Below are 17,155 nucleotides of genomic sequence, written 5' to 3' on the forward strand. Positions count from 1 at the left end.
AATAAAAGTATATTCAATTAAAACCATAAAAGCAAATATATCATTGTAGAAGTTAAATAGCTTTCAGAAGACCTGCTTCTGAAATAAATCTAAAAATGCCACTTGCATTGTATGACACATCATGTCCAAGAATCTTGGCAAGGATGAACCTGCCATCCTCACCTCGAGCCTCAAACAGATATCTATTTCTTTCTGTGCTATAAGTGGGGCATTCAGTCAACAAATGCTTCACGGTCAAGGGTATCAAACAGTCGTCACAATATGGTTGGTGTTGGCCAGCTAGCAAAAACTCATGCGTCATCCGAGTGTGACCAATTCGGAGACGACAAAGAGTAGTCTCCCACTTTCGGGGCATAACGTTATATTTCCAAGGGGATATAACATTTGTTATTTCTCTCATCTTATTATCAGCTAAGCTTTCCCAATGCTTTTGCCAATTATTACAAATAAAATTCTTAATTGTAGGTAAAAAATCATTACATGGAATGGGATACCTTCTTGGTAGCAACTCAGCTGCAGCATTCTTTGCCAGTGAATCTGCCTCCTCATTTCCACACACACCTACGTGTGCCGGAACCCAACAAAATCGAACTGTTATGCCTTTCAGACCAATAATAAAAAGCCACTAAAATCTTTAAAACCAAAGGGTTACTAGAATTAAAAACTTCTAAAGCTTGAAGGACACTTCTTGCATCACTAAAAATGGTAAAATTGCCCTCATCTTTTAATGCTATTTTCTCAATAGCGGTTAATATGCCATATAGTTCTGCAGTAAATATGGAAGATACTAGAGGAAGTGCACCTCTACAATTAAAAGAACCACTATATACTCCAAATCCAACGCCAGCATCAGATTTGGAGCCATCTGTATATATAAAAGTCGATTCCCTATGTTCTTCGACATGTTCATGAAAGAGAGACCTGGCTTCTAATTCAGTCATGTTCTTTTTTATACCAATAAAATATTTACAAAAAGATATATCTGGTAATTTCCATGGAGGGGTTGCTGATATCTTGAATGGAAGAACTCTATTTCTTGCTATATCAAGACCGTTTATTAATTGTTTTACCTGAAAACCATAAGGTTGAGGAGATTTTGGGTGTAACTCAAAATATCTAAAATGCCTTACAAAGTTTGCAGTCTGACAAGCTAAAGAATTGGGAAGTCTTTGCAACCTAAACCAATACCGAATAACAGAAGACTTTCGGTAAAGGTCTAAAGTTAGTTCTCCAGCGTCAACAAGGAGACTTGGAATAGGCGAAGTTCTAAACGCTCCTGTAGACAATCTAATAGTACCAGCATGGTGTATAGAATCTAATACCTTTAATCTGCTTGGGGTGGCTGAGGAGTATATTTCACACCCATAACTAATTTTAGAAAAAATTAAGGCCTTGTATAATTTTAAAATAGTTTTGCGGTCTGGCCCCCATGATGTATGTGACAATACTTTTAGAAGATTCAGAGCCTCAAGACACTTGACTTTATGACTCCTGTAACCTGCTTGGTCTGACATAAGGATACCAGAGCAGTAGGGGCCTGGAGCCAAGTAAGGGAACTGAACCTCAATTGAGAAAGGAAGAATTGAAGAACCACATAACATCCACAAAAGAATATGCCAGTCAAAAGGCTAAAATAAAGTGATGGGTTTAGAGTATAGGTCTTCATAACTGCCCCCCCTTGTTACTCCATCAATGCTTGTCATAAGATCATTTACTTCTTATCTCATTCCGCATAATGCATTCTCACTATTAACATCAAAACAAGTCTGTGCTAAACATAGAGAGAGAGAGAGAGAGAGAGAGAGAGAGAGAGAGAGAGAGATGCAATTCTTATCTCATTTTGCATAATGCATTCTTACCATTAACATACTAAATATATGTGCTAAACATAAGAGTTAATTTTTAGTTGATCAAAACATTGCTGCATCATTATAATTAAACTTACCTTTACTAGATACTAATGTTTGGTTATTGTAGCCTAGTACTTTGGTTTGCTTGCTGGGTGAAGTTTGGATGATGCTAACTCCAGTGTGCTTTTCATCTACATCTCCACAAACCACAAAGTCATACAGATAGCCATTCAAAGTTCTCAACTGCTGAGACCTGAAATACGAATCAAAGCTAAAATCCTAAAGAAACTTGTAATTGTAAGTTAAAAGCTACTACTAGTGAGTCAGATAACATAAAAATCGTGCAAATGATGATACAAGCATCAAATTTGGCACAAGTGTCCTCCCAGGTATACTAATAAAATCTGCCCGATTGGCCAATTGAAAATCCAAGATGGCGGCCATTTTCAGGATGGCCGCCAAAGTAACCACCCGATGTAGATGTTTTGCTTACAAATATTTGTAATTGTCTCATTTGCATGATCTAACTGTGGATTCCTATGTTTTGAAGCCTGCTGAACTATATTTTCCTGCTTAAAAAGCACACACATATTTCTCAAGATGACCACCAAGATGTTTGTCTTTCTTTACATAAGTTTTGTCCCTGCTAGTACATTTTCAAAGTTATGCATACCATGCTACTGTTTCTCGATCTGCTACTGTTCGCATTTGCAGTTGCAAAGTGATGTGCAGGGAAGCTCTGCCTAAGAGCTTTTGCATCTTCCTTTGCAAACCTTCTTACAGGAGCACTTTGTCAATTCTTGACAGCTTGCTGCAATCGGTGGTAGTGTTTTCCAATGTATCTGCCATGCTTCTCCTTTCTGTGTCCACCCCCATTCAGCTGAACTGCTCATGTGTGGATTACAGTGGGTTGCCTGGCCCCAGATGATCCCAGCCTGGTAGCCTGCATGCTTTGCATGTTCTCTGAGGGCTGCCTGTGTTGGTGGAATTGAGTTGTACGGCCTCTGCTTGTGGGCAAACAGATCTAGTCTTGCTTCATCCACGCCAGTGGCTGCGCTTGATCTGTCGTACATGAGGATAATGAATCTTTCCAGCTTCTGCATGTCAAGATCACGAATCAATGTTGGATGCTGGCTGAGATTGATGAGTGTTTCAGTAATATCATCAAATACATTCCAATTTTGCCATGCAGATTTCTTCGCTTTCCCACAGAAGGCAGACAATGTCACATCTAGTGAATGTGTGTGAAAACAGGGGATCCCTCTAGCTTTCTCAAGCCCAATTGTAGAAATTACCTCATGGACTGGAATCCATCACATATGGGCTCCTTGGCCAAAGGCAATCCACATTTACTGAAGACCTAGTTTCTGGAAGGATGGCAGTACAGATATTGCTATGACTAGCACATCTGTGTCATTAGCCTTGATGATATAGACTTCCTCCCGTCAGTCGTTGCATCCCCAGCGTGAACAAATATTCCACTGTCAGCTTCTTCGTGACAACATGGGGACACAGCATCCAGAGACTTCACTGTGTTGCTAATGGCACCCTCTCTTTTTGTGGCGATGACTGTGCTTGTCGTTTCTGCTTCACACATCTTTTCAGCCAAGAAGTGAAACAGTTCAGTCTTGTTGCTGGGGTCACGAAGGAAGCTTTGCCAGTTTCCTGGTGTCTTGCTTGTTCCTGTCACTCTTCTTCTGATTCCTTTCCCCCCTTTTTGACCTCCTCTCTGATTTCAGCCTTGATTTCTTGTATACATCAAAGACTATGTCCACTTGCTTGTACCGAGCACCATAGGATTCCACCTTTGGGACGATGTCTTCTTTGGCATAGTCAATAAATGTCTTTGAAGTACGTGGAGGTGAGGCACTGATAAGTGCTGAGCCTTCAATGATGATTGTATATCCCTTTGGTTCTTCCACTGGGACATTCACTTGCACTTCAAGAATTTCAACCAGCTGTGACTTCTGACATGTACGAAGGTTGCCACTGTCACTGAGATGCAGGGTATGACTGACTCTCGTGCTTGAAGAATTCTTGTAAGTCACACTGTCTTTTCTGGCTTGAGATGAACAGTCGCGAGAATAACTAACAGTCATCTTTTAGGACTTTCTCCTTAGAAATTCCCTCAGCCTGTTCTTGTTTAAAGAATGAAACAGGGTTCTTCTTGATTGGATGATAGAAAAGACTTTCAGCCTCATCCTCTGGCCCTTCCATAAATGATAGGAACAGCTCTGCCTCGCCGGTGATGTGTAGCTACCATTTCAGCTTGAATTGGGTCTGCAATGTTTCTTGTATCAAACCCCATCAGGTCTCCTGATTCTTCTTGGAATGGGTTACCCATCTCCTGCATCACTGCAGTAAGTGATTTCACCTTTTCAAAGAAAGATTTCTGGGCACTCGGCATCTGCTCTTGGTGTCTGCTGCTGTATGTGGCATCCTTCATACCAGACATGGTCTTGTATCCAGCTAGTAGACGACTAACTTCAGGTCCAACGACCATCCACCTACAGTGCTGACGAGTCTTCTGTCAACCCAATTGCTCCTCCATCACCTTTGATCACTGCATTATTGTGCTCATGCACTTGATCAATCGCCATGCCAGAGAATTCTCTTCTCGACTTGTGGATGACAAAGTTCCCATTGTGAAACTCCTTGACCACGTCTGGATGTTGTTGTTCGAGTGAAATCATTTCTCAGAGGTGAAAGTGATCCACCAGGCATAGTTAACACTGTTATTTGCAAAGAAGTAAGGCACCAGTTCTGAAAGTGCTTCACAGTACAAGTTGAAGTCGCCTTTTCTGAATGAGCGGATGAGAGTGACTATCATGAGTTCCATGTCCAGCACCAGACTCCAGAATTGGAACTGTAGACTTTTTTTCCATTTTTCACACCAATCCTCAAAGGTTATTTCTGTTATGCTAAACTCTTCAAAGCAGAAATCATGATATGCCTTCTTCATCAGTTTGTAAAAGCTGCATGCTGTAATCTGGTGTGCTTGTCTTGTCATTGCGACACTAGATGCAGACAGGTAAGACTCTGATATACCAGATGAGGCCACCCCTACTTCTAAAATGGCACTGGTCCACCCACTGTCTCGTAGTAACGTTCCTATCGATCTCAGTGAAGCCATTTCTATATGAAGGCCTCCGAACATGACAACGAACTTGTCCTCTCTATATTCTTGCCACTTCCACTGTATTTGTTTTGCCAGAGCATACGACGGTTGGTCAGCAACAATCACAGGTGTCTGCTGTGGGTTAAAAAAGGCCACTGTATCACAGACCTTCACCATGGCATGCTTGATAATAGTTACAACAGTGTGTGCCTGGTCTCGCCACACAGGCATCATTGCCGATATGCTCACTTCAAATGGACGGCTCCTTTTCTGTGTTGCATGTGATGCTGACTGCATCAGCCACATTCTCAATGAGGAAGACTTCCTCCAACCAAGAATATTCTTCTTTCAAATGTAACCTGATCGACTCTGGTGCTGGCAAGGATTGGCTTGCAACTGGAGGATGATTTGGGTTTTTAGTGATGTATGCAGGTCAAATATTGGTGTATGCTTCTGGAAGCTCTGGAACTTATTTAACCTTCATTTTTGACTCTATATCTAGTTTGAGTGGCTCACGTTCATCACCCGGATTTCCTGTGTTTGGATGCTAGAAAATGGACACACTTGTACCGTGTAAAGATGTTTCAGCTGTGGTTGAAGTCGGATTATGATCTATGTTGTCAACTCCTCCAGTTGCGAACAAATTCTTTCTCAAGACTGGGGGACAGATTACTCCATCTTCCACATACTGTGCAACAACTGCTTCTCCTAACTGTGCTGAGATTTCTAGGACTAGGTCATATGATATGCTGAGCCCTTTCTCATAGAGCATTTCAATTATTTGTCTCTTCCTCGTCTTGACAAACAAATACAGGCCCATGTATCTGTATGGTGTTTTTACGTTACATGGAACCAGTGATTGTTCAGCAATGGGACCAACGGCCTTATGTGACTTCCGAACCACATCGAGAGTGAACTTTTATCACCAGAAATACACAATCTAACTCCCTAATGGAATGCCTGAGAATCAAACTTGCAGTCACAGAGGTGGCATGCCAAGACCATACCGACCACGCCACTGAGGCACTTATAGGCCCATGTAGACTGCAAAATGTGACTCCCAGTCCTTGGAATGCCTGTGGAAATCTGTTCCTTCCTTGTATTTGGTGAAGCAATTATACTGTAGAAGTTGTGATGTAGCAAAATCGGATTTCGACGCTCCATGATGGAGTTGGGACTTGACGTCTGCACCATGTTTGATCATGCATACAAACTGAAGCAGTGATAGTGGCACAGCCTGTTCTAAATCTTGGTCATGAAGAAAGCTGCTGAAATTTGACTTCTCACGGAGCATGTCTTGTCTTATTATCCCAGCGGTTTTGCTAGATGGATCACTTCATAACGGGATGCTTCTGATAGGATTGAACCTACATCAGTTTCAACAGCCAACAGAAATTCTCGTCCTTGGCGATTAGCTTGCAGCTGTGGAATGTGCAAAAGCAGCTGATCCTTGAGTCAAGTAGGATGAGCATCAGGCGAGTCAACACCAAGCTGTTCCAGCTTCTGCTTGTAGAGCTTGGTCAAATCAACAACCCTGAAAATTGGTGGCCTCTCACTGGCATTTTTCATCTCACAGATGTAGGTGACTAGTTCAGAGAAAGCAATTGGATATGCATCCTTCCAGTTTTCCTGTTTTTTCTTGCTCCCGCACCTTTAGGTATGCCCATTCTCGGTTATACAATGCCACCAAACAGCCAGGGTGATATTTCAGTTCTTGGGCTACGACATCTCCTGCACATAGTTTGGCGAGGAGTTTTGTATCACTGGGTGTTTTGGCACATTCATTTATTCTCCTATTCACTTGCATTGTCATGGCTTCTCTATGCTCCCCTCCTTCAGTTTCACAGAAGACGCATTCTTTTGTTTTAGTTTCTTGAGCTTTCATGGAATCTTACTTCTACTGCCCTCATCACTAGTACCTACATGACTTACTTTTTTTTCAGCTCGGTGTAACTTTGTGTTGTTGAACAGAAGCCTGCAACTCTCATGATAGTGTGCCTTAATTTTTCTCAACATTTCCTCTATCCCAGAAACTTTGTCAAGTCTTGCAGGGTCTAGCTTGATTGGTAGCGCATTGAGTGAAACAGAGGAATATTCTTTGCCAGGTTTGTATATCCATCATCTCCTCTTTTGGCAGGATTGGCCTGGGATACAACTACGTTCTTGCACTGTGCCATACACCTAGTCCGATCGTTCATCCAGTGTTATAAATCCATTCAGGTGCGGCTGCCTAACTGATTTGGGGTTGATTAGGCAGCATTTGGGATACTAGTAGGTTGTTGCAGTATGATGCCTTGCAGTATGATGCCAACATAAATTTCCTACTTAGCTGACACTGAGTCCCATGCTGAGTTTCACAGCAGTGATGTCACCAATGTGCCTTGGTAGTGCCCGACAATCACTCCTTTAATACAGTGCCTTAACTGTGTTATGAACTAGGAAATAGACATTAGCTAAAAACATAGGAATCCACGCTTAGATCATGCAATTCGGACAACTACAAATATTTCTAAGCATAACATCAACTTTGGGTGGTTATTTTGGCGGCCATCTTGAAAAATAGGCGCCATTTTGGATTTTCAAATGGCCAACTGGGCAGATTTGATTAGTATCCCTTGGAGAACAATTGTGCCAAATTCAATGCTTGTATCATTTGCACGATTCTAAAAAATTACTCTTATCTGCCCCACTATACTGCCTATTGTTGTACTCAAGAGGTAAAACTAACATGAAAGTAGCCAAAGTTGACCACTGGCTTTCTTACATTTCTGACCAAGCTTTTGACCAAAACGTAGTTTGCTGTTTTGATGGAACACAGATGTTCAAGATCCCTGAGGAAACTCAAGTGCGAAGACAGTTGACAGTTGCTGTTACTTTTACAAAAATAAGAATAACCTGAACAGAAATAAATTTTTAATCCTTGAAGCTCCACAAAATTTCTTAACAGATTACTTTCATAAATCTTAAGTTTCAAGAACATTAAGAAAAGGTCTCAAGGAGAATCAAGAGTTGGTAGGCCCTACAGTATGAAAATCATGACGTTGAGAATAATGAAGAATCACTGCTTTATCTATTTCAGTAACTTTTTGCTTTTCCAGCCACTACTTTGTCTCTTATCACTTCCAAATCACCTATTAAAAATGAAAGCATATGTCTAAATACTTCTACGTATTGTACAGTACATGGACAATGAACTTAATTATTTGTATAATCTTCTTGAAAAACAGGATGGAGTTATCTCATCTAACTGATAACATCTAATCAAAGAAACATATCAGTAGTATATACAAAAGAACGAACTCAGACAACAGAATTACTCGCTGTTTGGTCGAATGCATGTTATGAGTCATTAAATCAAGAGTTACTGTATTTCACAACAAACACTAAAACAGTGTTAACCAAAGGAGAAGAGAAGGAGCAGGGGTATGAGGTTATTGAAAGCAAATTATGGAAATGATTATAATTAAAGTTATCAGCGGTGGAAAGAAATTCATACTTCCAGAAAAGGGTAACATATATACTGTGGATATATCTTATGAATAATGTATATTGCTTCATTCTAAGTTGTGGAACACTGTACATTAACTGAAATTATACTGATAACATGATAATCTGGTGATATGAGATGAGATAAGATATAGGGTCACATACCACACTCCACTGTCATTAACTATAAAGACTTGGTAGTCTGATTCATTTCACAGTTGACAAAAAAGTGACCATTTGAAATAAGTACAGCATACAAGGTACAGTGTAGGTATTCACAAAGCAAAAGTGAGTAGATTTACAATCATACAAGTTTTGGAAAGTGGCAAATATGATACTAGCACATCTCTACAAAAATCATGAAGCTACTTGCAAAGGCAGGAAAAGTGTTATGTAAGAAGTTCAAATTCAACTGGAAGTGAACACAGGTTCAGGAAGAATTTACTTCTTCTGACAGTTTACAATAATAGTTAAGAATATATTCTCACAAATCAAAATCTGCTTGCTCTTTAAATAAATTAAAAATGATTGACCACAATGAGCTTATTCGAGAAATGGACTACATTGAAAAAATGCCCCGGAATGAGAGGGTGAAATTAGCCTGTAAGCGACGCAAAGATCAGTTAATAGCTCATTCAAAATGGATGAAAACAGAGGACTTCATGAACACAACTGATCCTCAATCAAGAAACAGAAAGAGAATTAAATTCACAGCGGACTTGGAACTAATGGATATTGCTGCAAGAAATGATCTTGATGAAATGAGAGAACTTCTGAAAAATGGTAAGTTTCACACAGCTATGCAATTTGTAAAGTAACAGTAGATAAAAATATATAATGTAGTTATTCATGAGTATTTTTTACACTATCATACAATTATGCAACAAATATCATTTCGTTACTACACTATTATCATTAGTATAAAGTCATATTTATAACAGTTCTACAATCTTCTTTGCTACAATACTTTGTACTAGATTGTGACTCATAATACATATACTAATGTAGTCTCATTTAACAAGCAAAAAGGTCACTTCCTTTACCGGTTTTCTAAGAATTGGAACAAAAAATTCATAACTTATAGGTAGCACACAAAAACATTTACATTTATTAATCAGATACTTTTCATTAAGTAACAAAAAAATGCCTTTAGTACTCACAAGTTGAATAGAATAGAATATGTACTATAGGATTTAGGCCAACGGCCAAGCACTGGAACCTATAAGGTCATTCAACGCTGAAATGGAAACTGAGAGTATAAAGGTTTGAAAGGTGAAACAGAAGGCAAACCTCACAGTTGCACAATGAAGAAATTGTTAGGAGAGGGTGCAAAGGAATATGGAAGAAAGAGAATATGAACGGAGGTATAGCAAAAGGAATGAAAAGGGTTGCAGCTAGGGATAGAAGAGATGCTGCAAAGAACCTCAAGCACTAATGCCTACAGTGCACTCATGAGGTGCATTGATGGCACTACCCCTACGAGTCACAAGTTAAATCCTCAGAAAATAAGAGCAATACAAAATAAACAAACCCGAGATTCAACTACATACAGTACTGTGCGTATGTTGATTTGGAGTAAATTTAATTACTACCATAAATTTAATACCTTCCATCAACACTGAACATGGCACACATTCTTGTATTTATCATAAATCTCTTCTTACAAATGTGACTCTAGTACCCAGAATCAGAATCATGAGAGGGTGAGCTTGTCAAAATCTATGCCAAAAATTTCATGTCAATTCAGCTAAGTCTGTAAAAAAACTTCCAAGTCAATATAACACCTGATTTTTTGCAGTTCTATCTATGACCTCAGATTCTTCCTCCATACTTCCCTTTATTGAATATATAATAGACAAATCTGCTTCTCAGGAGCACTTACTCCTCCTCTCTCTGGCAAGGGGAGGGAGGAGTGGTTTGTTGCTTGAACAGACAGGGTTCTCTTTTATCATCCACAAATGCAATGAATCTGGACATGTCTCATTGTGTTAAATCCCAGCAGGCTGAGTTTTCATAAAGTATTCGCTTATCTATTCTCTGACGGGTTCAGACCCACCTTCATTAAAACTCAATCTTCTAGGAAGGGTGGTCAAGTGGGCTGAACCCCCAGCCAGTTCAGGGTACTTGTACCTCCATCCAAGTATAAGTCTATCCTATTGTTAATACATATGAACAAATAACAAATCTTCAATCAATTTGTATTTTTCATAGCTAACAAACCTGAGGTCTTAACGTTAACTTCCCACCTGTAGCTGCCCTTCTCATATCCTGGATTGGAAGAAAGACTGACGTGTCACTAGGTCTTCCCATCATGCAGAAACGGAGAAGCCCTACTAGGCTGAGAAACTTGTCCACGGACCAAAAACTGCCTCACATCTGCGACCGTCATCAGCCTCATGATCCCCTCTATGAACACGTTTGTTGGGAGGCAGAACAGGAGGAGAAGTAAGTCTCTGGGAGAGAACTCCTAGAAGGTGCAGGATCAGCAACCTGAGTATTAGACACCTTTGACCTCTTAATTGGAGCCTTATCATCCTTAAGGGAAACTCAAACAGGCTGAGGCGACAGAGAATCAGCTTGAAGACACTAAGGAGAGTGAAGGCCATCATAAACTGGAACATGTCCACAAACGTGCAAGGGGAGGCATGTCCGTGCTGGGAAGACGGCGAAACACTCCTCTCTCTCTCTCTCCCAGAGGACGAAGCAACAAAGTCCTGAATCCTCCAACGTCTGACCTCAGGACAAGGGGGAGGAGGGAAGGGGATGCTAGAAGTACATGATACCTCTTGCAAAAAACAGAGTCCTATTGTTAAGGCCTCAGGTGTTAGCTGTGAAAAATACAAACTAAATTAAAAATTTATAATTTTGTACATCACCGAACTGTACTATTCAATGCACACTAATGTGAGGCAGTCATATAGCTTTCCTTTTATTATAAAGATGCTGTATATTTAATCACCACTGCATCCTGCTGACTGTCATGACCACAAGTTTCCTCAGAAACAACAAAGCTCTAGATGAAGCAATGTAAGGTAGGTATCACATTTGCTCTCTAACCTAATTCCTCGACTTCAATTAAAGCACTTTATATCCAACCCTTCTCTCGTAATGTTTTCTTAGGCTTTTTCTCTAACCTACCCTCTTCCTCGTCTTTATAAACGTCCTTTAGTTAAATCATTATTTTTTTTATAATTTACTTCAGATTTTTATACATTCAACTTACCTGTCAGATATATACTTAGCTATTAGACTCCGTTGCCCAACAGAATTTCGAATTTCGCGCACACGCTACAGGTAGGTCAGGTGATCTACTGCCCTGCCGCTGGGTGGCAGGAATAGGAACCATTCCCGTTTTCTATCAGATTTTCTCTGTCGGCGCTACTGGCAACAACGTTGTTGGTTTCTCCGGCTGGATTTCGTTTTTTGCATCGCAATTGATCTTCGTTTTGGACCTTTTGGTGACGTATTTGGATCGTTGTATGTACTGGCATACGCTTTTGTGGACCGTTGTTTGGATTTGGATTGGATTTTTCTTCATGATGTCTGACTCTGGAAGTGTTGTGAGAATGTGTGTGAATGAGGGTTGCAAGGTGAGAATGCCGAAAGCCTCGGTTGATCCTCACACTGTGTGTAAAGTGTGTAGAAAGTATGAATGCTCTTTCGATAACACTTGTCACGAATGCGAGAGTTTGAGTGCTGAAGGGTGGAAGTCTCTAACTTCTTATTTGAAGAAGTTAGAAAGAGACCGGTTAAGGATGTCTTCTTCCAAAACCATGCCTAGCTCTCTTTCTAGCGATGTAGTGAGTAATTTTGTACCCTCTTCTCCTATGATAAATGCTCCTTCTAATATTTCAGTGCCTACACCCCTTGTAGATCCTACGGATTCTACATTGGAAATTGCAAATCTTAAAGCCGCCCTTAAGAAAATGATATTGTTATGATACAATAAAGTTTCATACATACTTACCTGGCAGATATATACATAGCTATCGACTCCGTCGTCCCCGACAGAAATTCAAATTTCGCGGCACTTGCTACAGGTGATCTACCGCCCTGCTCTGGGTAGCAGGACTAGGAACTATTCCCGTTTTCTAATCAGATTCTCTCTTCCACCTGTCTCCTGCGGGGAGCTGGGTTGGGTCTTCAATTGTATATATCTGCCAGGTAAGTATGTATGAAACTTATTGTATCATAACAATATCATTTTGTTTTCATACATTCAACTTACCTGTCAGATATATACTAAGCTGATTGACACCCTTTGGTGGAGGGCAAGAGACAGCTAACTAACTGACTAGACAGGTAAACAACATATGTTGTAGGTATAAATAACCTTAGTTCCTACCTTATTAGATGGAAGACTTCGTGGCTACTGCCCAGGAGTCTACTTCATCTCAAGAGCCTTAGCGAGATAGTGATCTGTGGCCAAGAGTTCTTGCTGGTCTGTCGATGGGGTCTTATTCCACTTACTCGGCAGAGCCTAACTGGCGTTTGTCAAGGGGTGCTAATCCGCTTATATGACAACACGCCTTCTTTAAGGAGCACACAACCGATCCCGATCACCCGATCCTAACCAGTGTTAGTTCTAAGATTGCTAAGAGTCATCCCCAAACTCTTAGCAAACAACCACAAACTCGAAACTCATACATACAAAAATAAAAATTTTGTACCCCTCTAATAGTCAGCTGTCACTCGATTTCCTAATGAAGCGAAGTGAAGGCCGCCAGTGCGACATCTGACACTCCCATGCACAGGAAACACGAGAACACATCCGACAAGAGGGTTACGTACACATATTTAAGGATCGGTGCTCTCTCCTTTACCCAGAACCGTCTGTGCTGACACAAACGGACCTAAAGAAAAACATTTCTCATACGTTACTCGCATCTTTTAAATAATGAGATGCAAATACTGAGTTGCATCTCCAATAGGTTGCGTCCAAAATATTTTTAAGTGACATATTTCTCTGGAACGCAATTGATGGTCGCGATTGCCCTTAACCTCATGAGCTCTTACTCTTAATAGATTAAAAGAGTCATCTGGGCAGTTCTTATGAGCCTCGGTAATTACACTTCTAACAAAGAAGGCCAAAGCATTTTTAGACATAGGTCTCTTGGGGTCTTTTACCGAGCACCAAAGACCATGTTGTGAGCCTCCCAACCGCTTCTTTCTGTCCAGATAGAATTTCAGTGCTCTAACTGGACAAAGTGATCTTTCTATTTCTCTGCCTACTAGGCTAGTAAGTCCTTTTACTTCGAAACTCCTAGGCCACGGATTCGAAGGGTTCTCGTTTTGGCAAGAAAAAGAGTCTGGAATGAACAAATCGCAGAATCTTCTTTGAAACCAACTCGTGACTCAAGGGCGTGCAACTCGCTGACCCTTTTAGCCGTAGCCAGAGATAGAAGAAATATACACTTTCTAGTGATATCACGGAATGAAGCTGTATGAGGTGGTTCGAACTTTCCGAGGATAGAAATTTCAGAACCACATCTAAGTTCCAGCTCGGAATCCTAGGCTCTACTGATTTGGACGTTTCAAAAGAGCGGATGAGATCGTGCAAATCTTTATTATTCGTCAAGTCTAAGCCTCTGTTTCTAAAGACTGACGAAAGCATACTTCTGTATCCTTTAATTGTTGGTACAGAGAGATGTGACTTTTCCTCAGGAAAAGAAGGAAATCCGCAATTTCGGTTACAGAGGTATTGGAAGAGGACAGCTTCTTCGACCTGCACAGTTTCTGAAAACTTCCCACTTCGATTGGTACACTCGCCTAGTAGATGATCTGCGGGCTCTAGCAATTGTGCTTGCCGCCTTGCGAGAAAACCCTCTCGCTCTGACCAATCTTTCGATAGTCGAAAGGCAGTCAGAGCAAGAGGGGTAGAATTTGATGGTACCTCTCGAAGTGGGGTTGTTTGAGCAGATCTATCGGTTTGGAAGAGATTTGGGGAAGTCCACTGTCCACTCCATTACCTCCGTGAACCAAATTCGGGATGGCCAATATGGGGCTATCAGAGTCATTCTGGTTCCCTTCGAGGCCACAAACTTTCTGACTACTTCCCCCAGAATCTTGAATGGGGAAAAGTGTACACGTCTAACCCTGACCAGTCCAGGAGAAAGGCGTCTATAGCATAAGCCCTGGGATCCTCTACCAGGGCGCAAAATGTGTCTATCCTTTTGGAGAGAAACGTGGCGAATAGATCTATCTGTGGTTTCCCCCAAAGATACCAAAGGGTCTGACAGACTTCCGAGTGGAGGGTCCATTCTGTAGGAAGGACCTGGAACCTCCTGCTCAGTCTGTCCGCTCTCACGTTCCTCTCCCCTTGAACAACAATCTCGTTAGAAGGACCACATTCCTTTGATTTGCCCAAATCAGCAGATCTCTTGCCAGTTCGTATAGGGCGAAAGAGTGAGTTTCCTCCTTGCTTCTTGACATAAGCCAGAGCGGTCGTATTGTCGGAGTTTATCTGAATTACTTTGTCTCTGACTATCTGCTCGAAGCTCCTTAACGCGAGGTGAATCGCAAAGAGCTCCTTGCAATTTATGTGCCATGACACCTGCTCTTCCGACCAGGTGCCTGACACTTCTTCGGACCCTAGAGTCGCACCCCAACCTGTCTCCGACGCGTCTGAGAACAATGTCAGGTTTGGGTTCCGAACTTCTAAGGATACTCCTCTGTTTTCTTCCAAGGGGGTCAACCACCACCTTAACTGTTGTTTTACTTCTAATGAGATCGGAAACGTGTCCGAGAGCTGTCCTGTCTTCCAACTCCAACTGCTTCTCAGGAAGTACTGAAGCGGACGGAGATGCAGTCTTCCTAAAGGAAAGAACTGTTCGAGCGAGGAAAGGGTCCCCAGAAGGCTCAACCATTCCCTCGCTGAAGTACGCTCTTTCTCTAAGAAGTTCAATACTGTGGCACAGCCTTTCCTTACTCTCTCTTGAGAAGGAAATACTCGAAAACCCCGAGAATCCATCTGAATCCCCAGATAGACTACGTTCTGGTCTGGGACCATCTGGGATTTCTCGAGGTTCACGATTAATCCTAATGTCTTTGTCAAATCCAGGATTGTTGACAGGTCCTCCAGACACTGCTTTTGAGACCTGGCCCTGATGAGCAGTCGTCCAGGTATAGGGAGACGTTTATCCCTTTCATGTGAAGGTGTTTGACACATTTTTCATTAAGTCTGTGAAGACTTGGGGAGCCGTAGAAAGGCCGAAACACAGGGCCCTGAACTGATAGATCCTTCCCTCGAACATGAAACGAAGGTACTTCCTCGACGAATGGTGAATCGGGACGTGGAAATATGCGTCTTGAAGATCTAGAGACGCCATCCAATCTCCTTGACGGAGAGCTGCAAGTACTGAGGCAGACGTTTCCATGCTGAACTTCTGTTGTTGTACGAATTTGTTCAGCGAACTTACATCCAGCACTGGTCTCCATCCCCCCGAGGCTTTCGCTACGAGAAACAAGCGATTGTAAAACCCCAGGAAGCTTTGATCCAGTACCAGCTCTATTGCTCTTTTGTCCCACATCTGCTCCACCATTTGACGAAGAGTATCCATCAGAACAGGGTCCTTGTATCTGGCTGACAGTTCCCTCGGTGACGTTGTCAAGGGGGGTCTGTCCTTGAATGGGATATAATAACCCTTCTTGATTACTGACATTGACCAAGGATCGGATCCTATGTCTTCCCCATGCTCCCGCAAAGAATTGTAACCTGGCTCCTACAGGTGTCTGGAGGAAGATTTCTCATTTTCCCTTCTTAAAGGGACGGAAGGCAGATCTTCCCCTTTTTTCAGTTGATTTCCTTCTGACGATGGATCTAGCCTGAGCGCCTCCTCGAAAGGGCTGTTGTTGTTGAGTTGGCTTAGATGCTTTCTTTTCCTCACTAGCCACAGGTCTATTCTTCCTTGAGGATTGCTCAAAAGATCCTGAGTGGCTTTCTCAGTTAGCGAATGGGCAATGTCTCTCACCAACTGCGAAGGAAATAAATGCTCAGAGAGAGGCGCATACAGCAAGGCGGATCTCTGTGAAGGAGAGACGGCCTTAGTGAGAAAGGCACTATGAACCGCTCTCTTCTTTAGTATTCCCGCACCAAAGAGAGGTCACACTTCCGCCGATCCATCTTGAACCGCCTTATCTATGCATGTAAGGATGCTAGGCAAGGTTTTAGGGAAGGTTTTCAGGGTAGTTGTTCTTTCTTTTTCATGGGACTTCTTAGCAATGACCCCAAGGACCAATCTAGGAAGTTAAATACTTCTAAGGTGTGAAAAAGTCCCTTGAGGAGATGGTCCATTTCCGAAAGACCCCATGTTGCTTTTGCTGAATTCAAGGCATGTCTCCTCGACGAGTCTACGAGACTGGAGAAGTCCGATTCAGCTGAAACAGGCAGAGACAATCCCATGTTTTCTCCCGTTTCGTACCATATGCCTCTCCTGCCCCTTAGTTTAGCGGGAGGCATGCAAAAGATCGTCCTTCCTAACTCCTTCTTAGTCTTGATCCAGGAGTCCAGCGAATGTAAGGCCCTTTTCATGGATATGGCCGGCTTCATTTTCAGGAAAGACGAAGACTTGTGTGCTTCGTACTTGAAAATAGAGAGCGAGGAGAAGGAGGAGCGGCTGGAGTTAATGCATCTCCATATTCTTCTAAGAGAAGAGCAGAAAGAACTTTGTAATTCGAGAGCCCTTCTCTGTTAGTAGCTTCG

General features: G+C 41.8%; 2 protein-coding genes across 3 annotated transcripts in view; one reads left to right on the forward strand and one right to left on the reverse strand.

Moving 5' to 3' along the window:
• The window catches only part of LOC135217511 (protein phosphatase 1 regulatory subunit 12A-like), a 98,209-nt gene that overhangs the window by 50,507 nt on the left and 30,547 nt on the right, over positions 1-17,155 (forward strand). The window contains exon 1 of one of the 2 annotated variants that reach the window (XM_064253466.1): positions 8,625-9,237. The exons of the other annotated variant lie outside the window; for it this stretch is intronic. Within the exon in view, the coding sequence (XP_064109536.1) occupies positions 8,979-9,237 (259 nt within the window). The 5' untranslated portion in view covers positions 8,625-8,978. Of the gene's footprint in view, positions 1-8,624; positions 9,238-17,155 lie in introns of those variants that run through there. 2 annotated transcript variants of the gene reach the window in all.
• Positions 1-17,155, reverse strand: part of LOC135217514 (cation-dependent mannose-6-phosphate receptor-like) — a 132,104-nt gene that overhangs the window by 47,261 nt on the left and 67,688 nt on the right. The window contains exon 2 of the mRNA XM_064253472.1: positions 1,946-2,103. Coding sequence (XP_064109542.1) covers positions 1,946-2,103 — 158 coding nt within the window. The remainder of the gene's footprint in view (positions 1-1,945; positions 2,104-17,155) is intronic.

This window comes from Macrobrachium nipponense, chromosome 7 (assembly GCF_015104395.2).
Source record: "Macrobrachium nipponense isolate FS-2020 chromosome 7, ASM1510439v2, whole genome shotgun sequence".
In the NCBI taxonomy this organism is placed as follows: Eukaryota; Metazoa; Arthropoda; class Malacostraca; order Decapoda; family Palaemonidae; genus Macrobrachium; species Macrobrachium nipponense.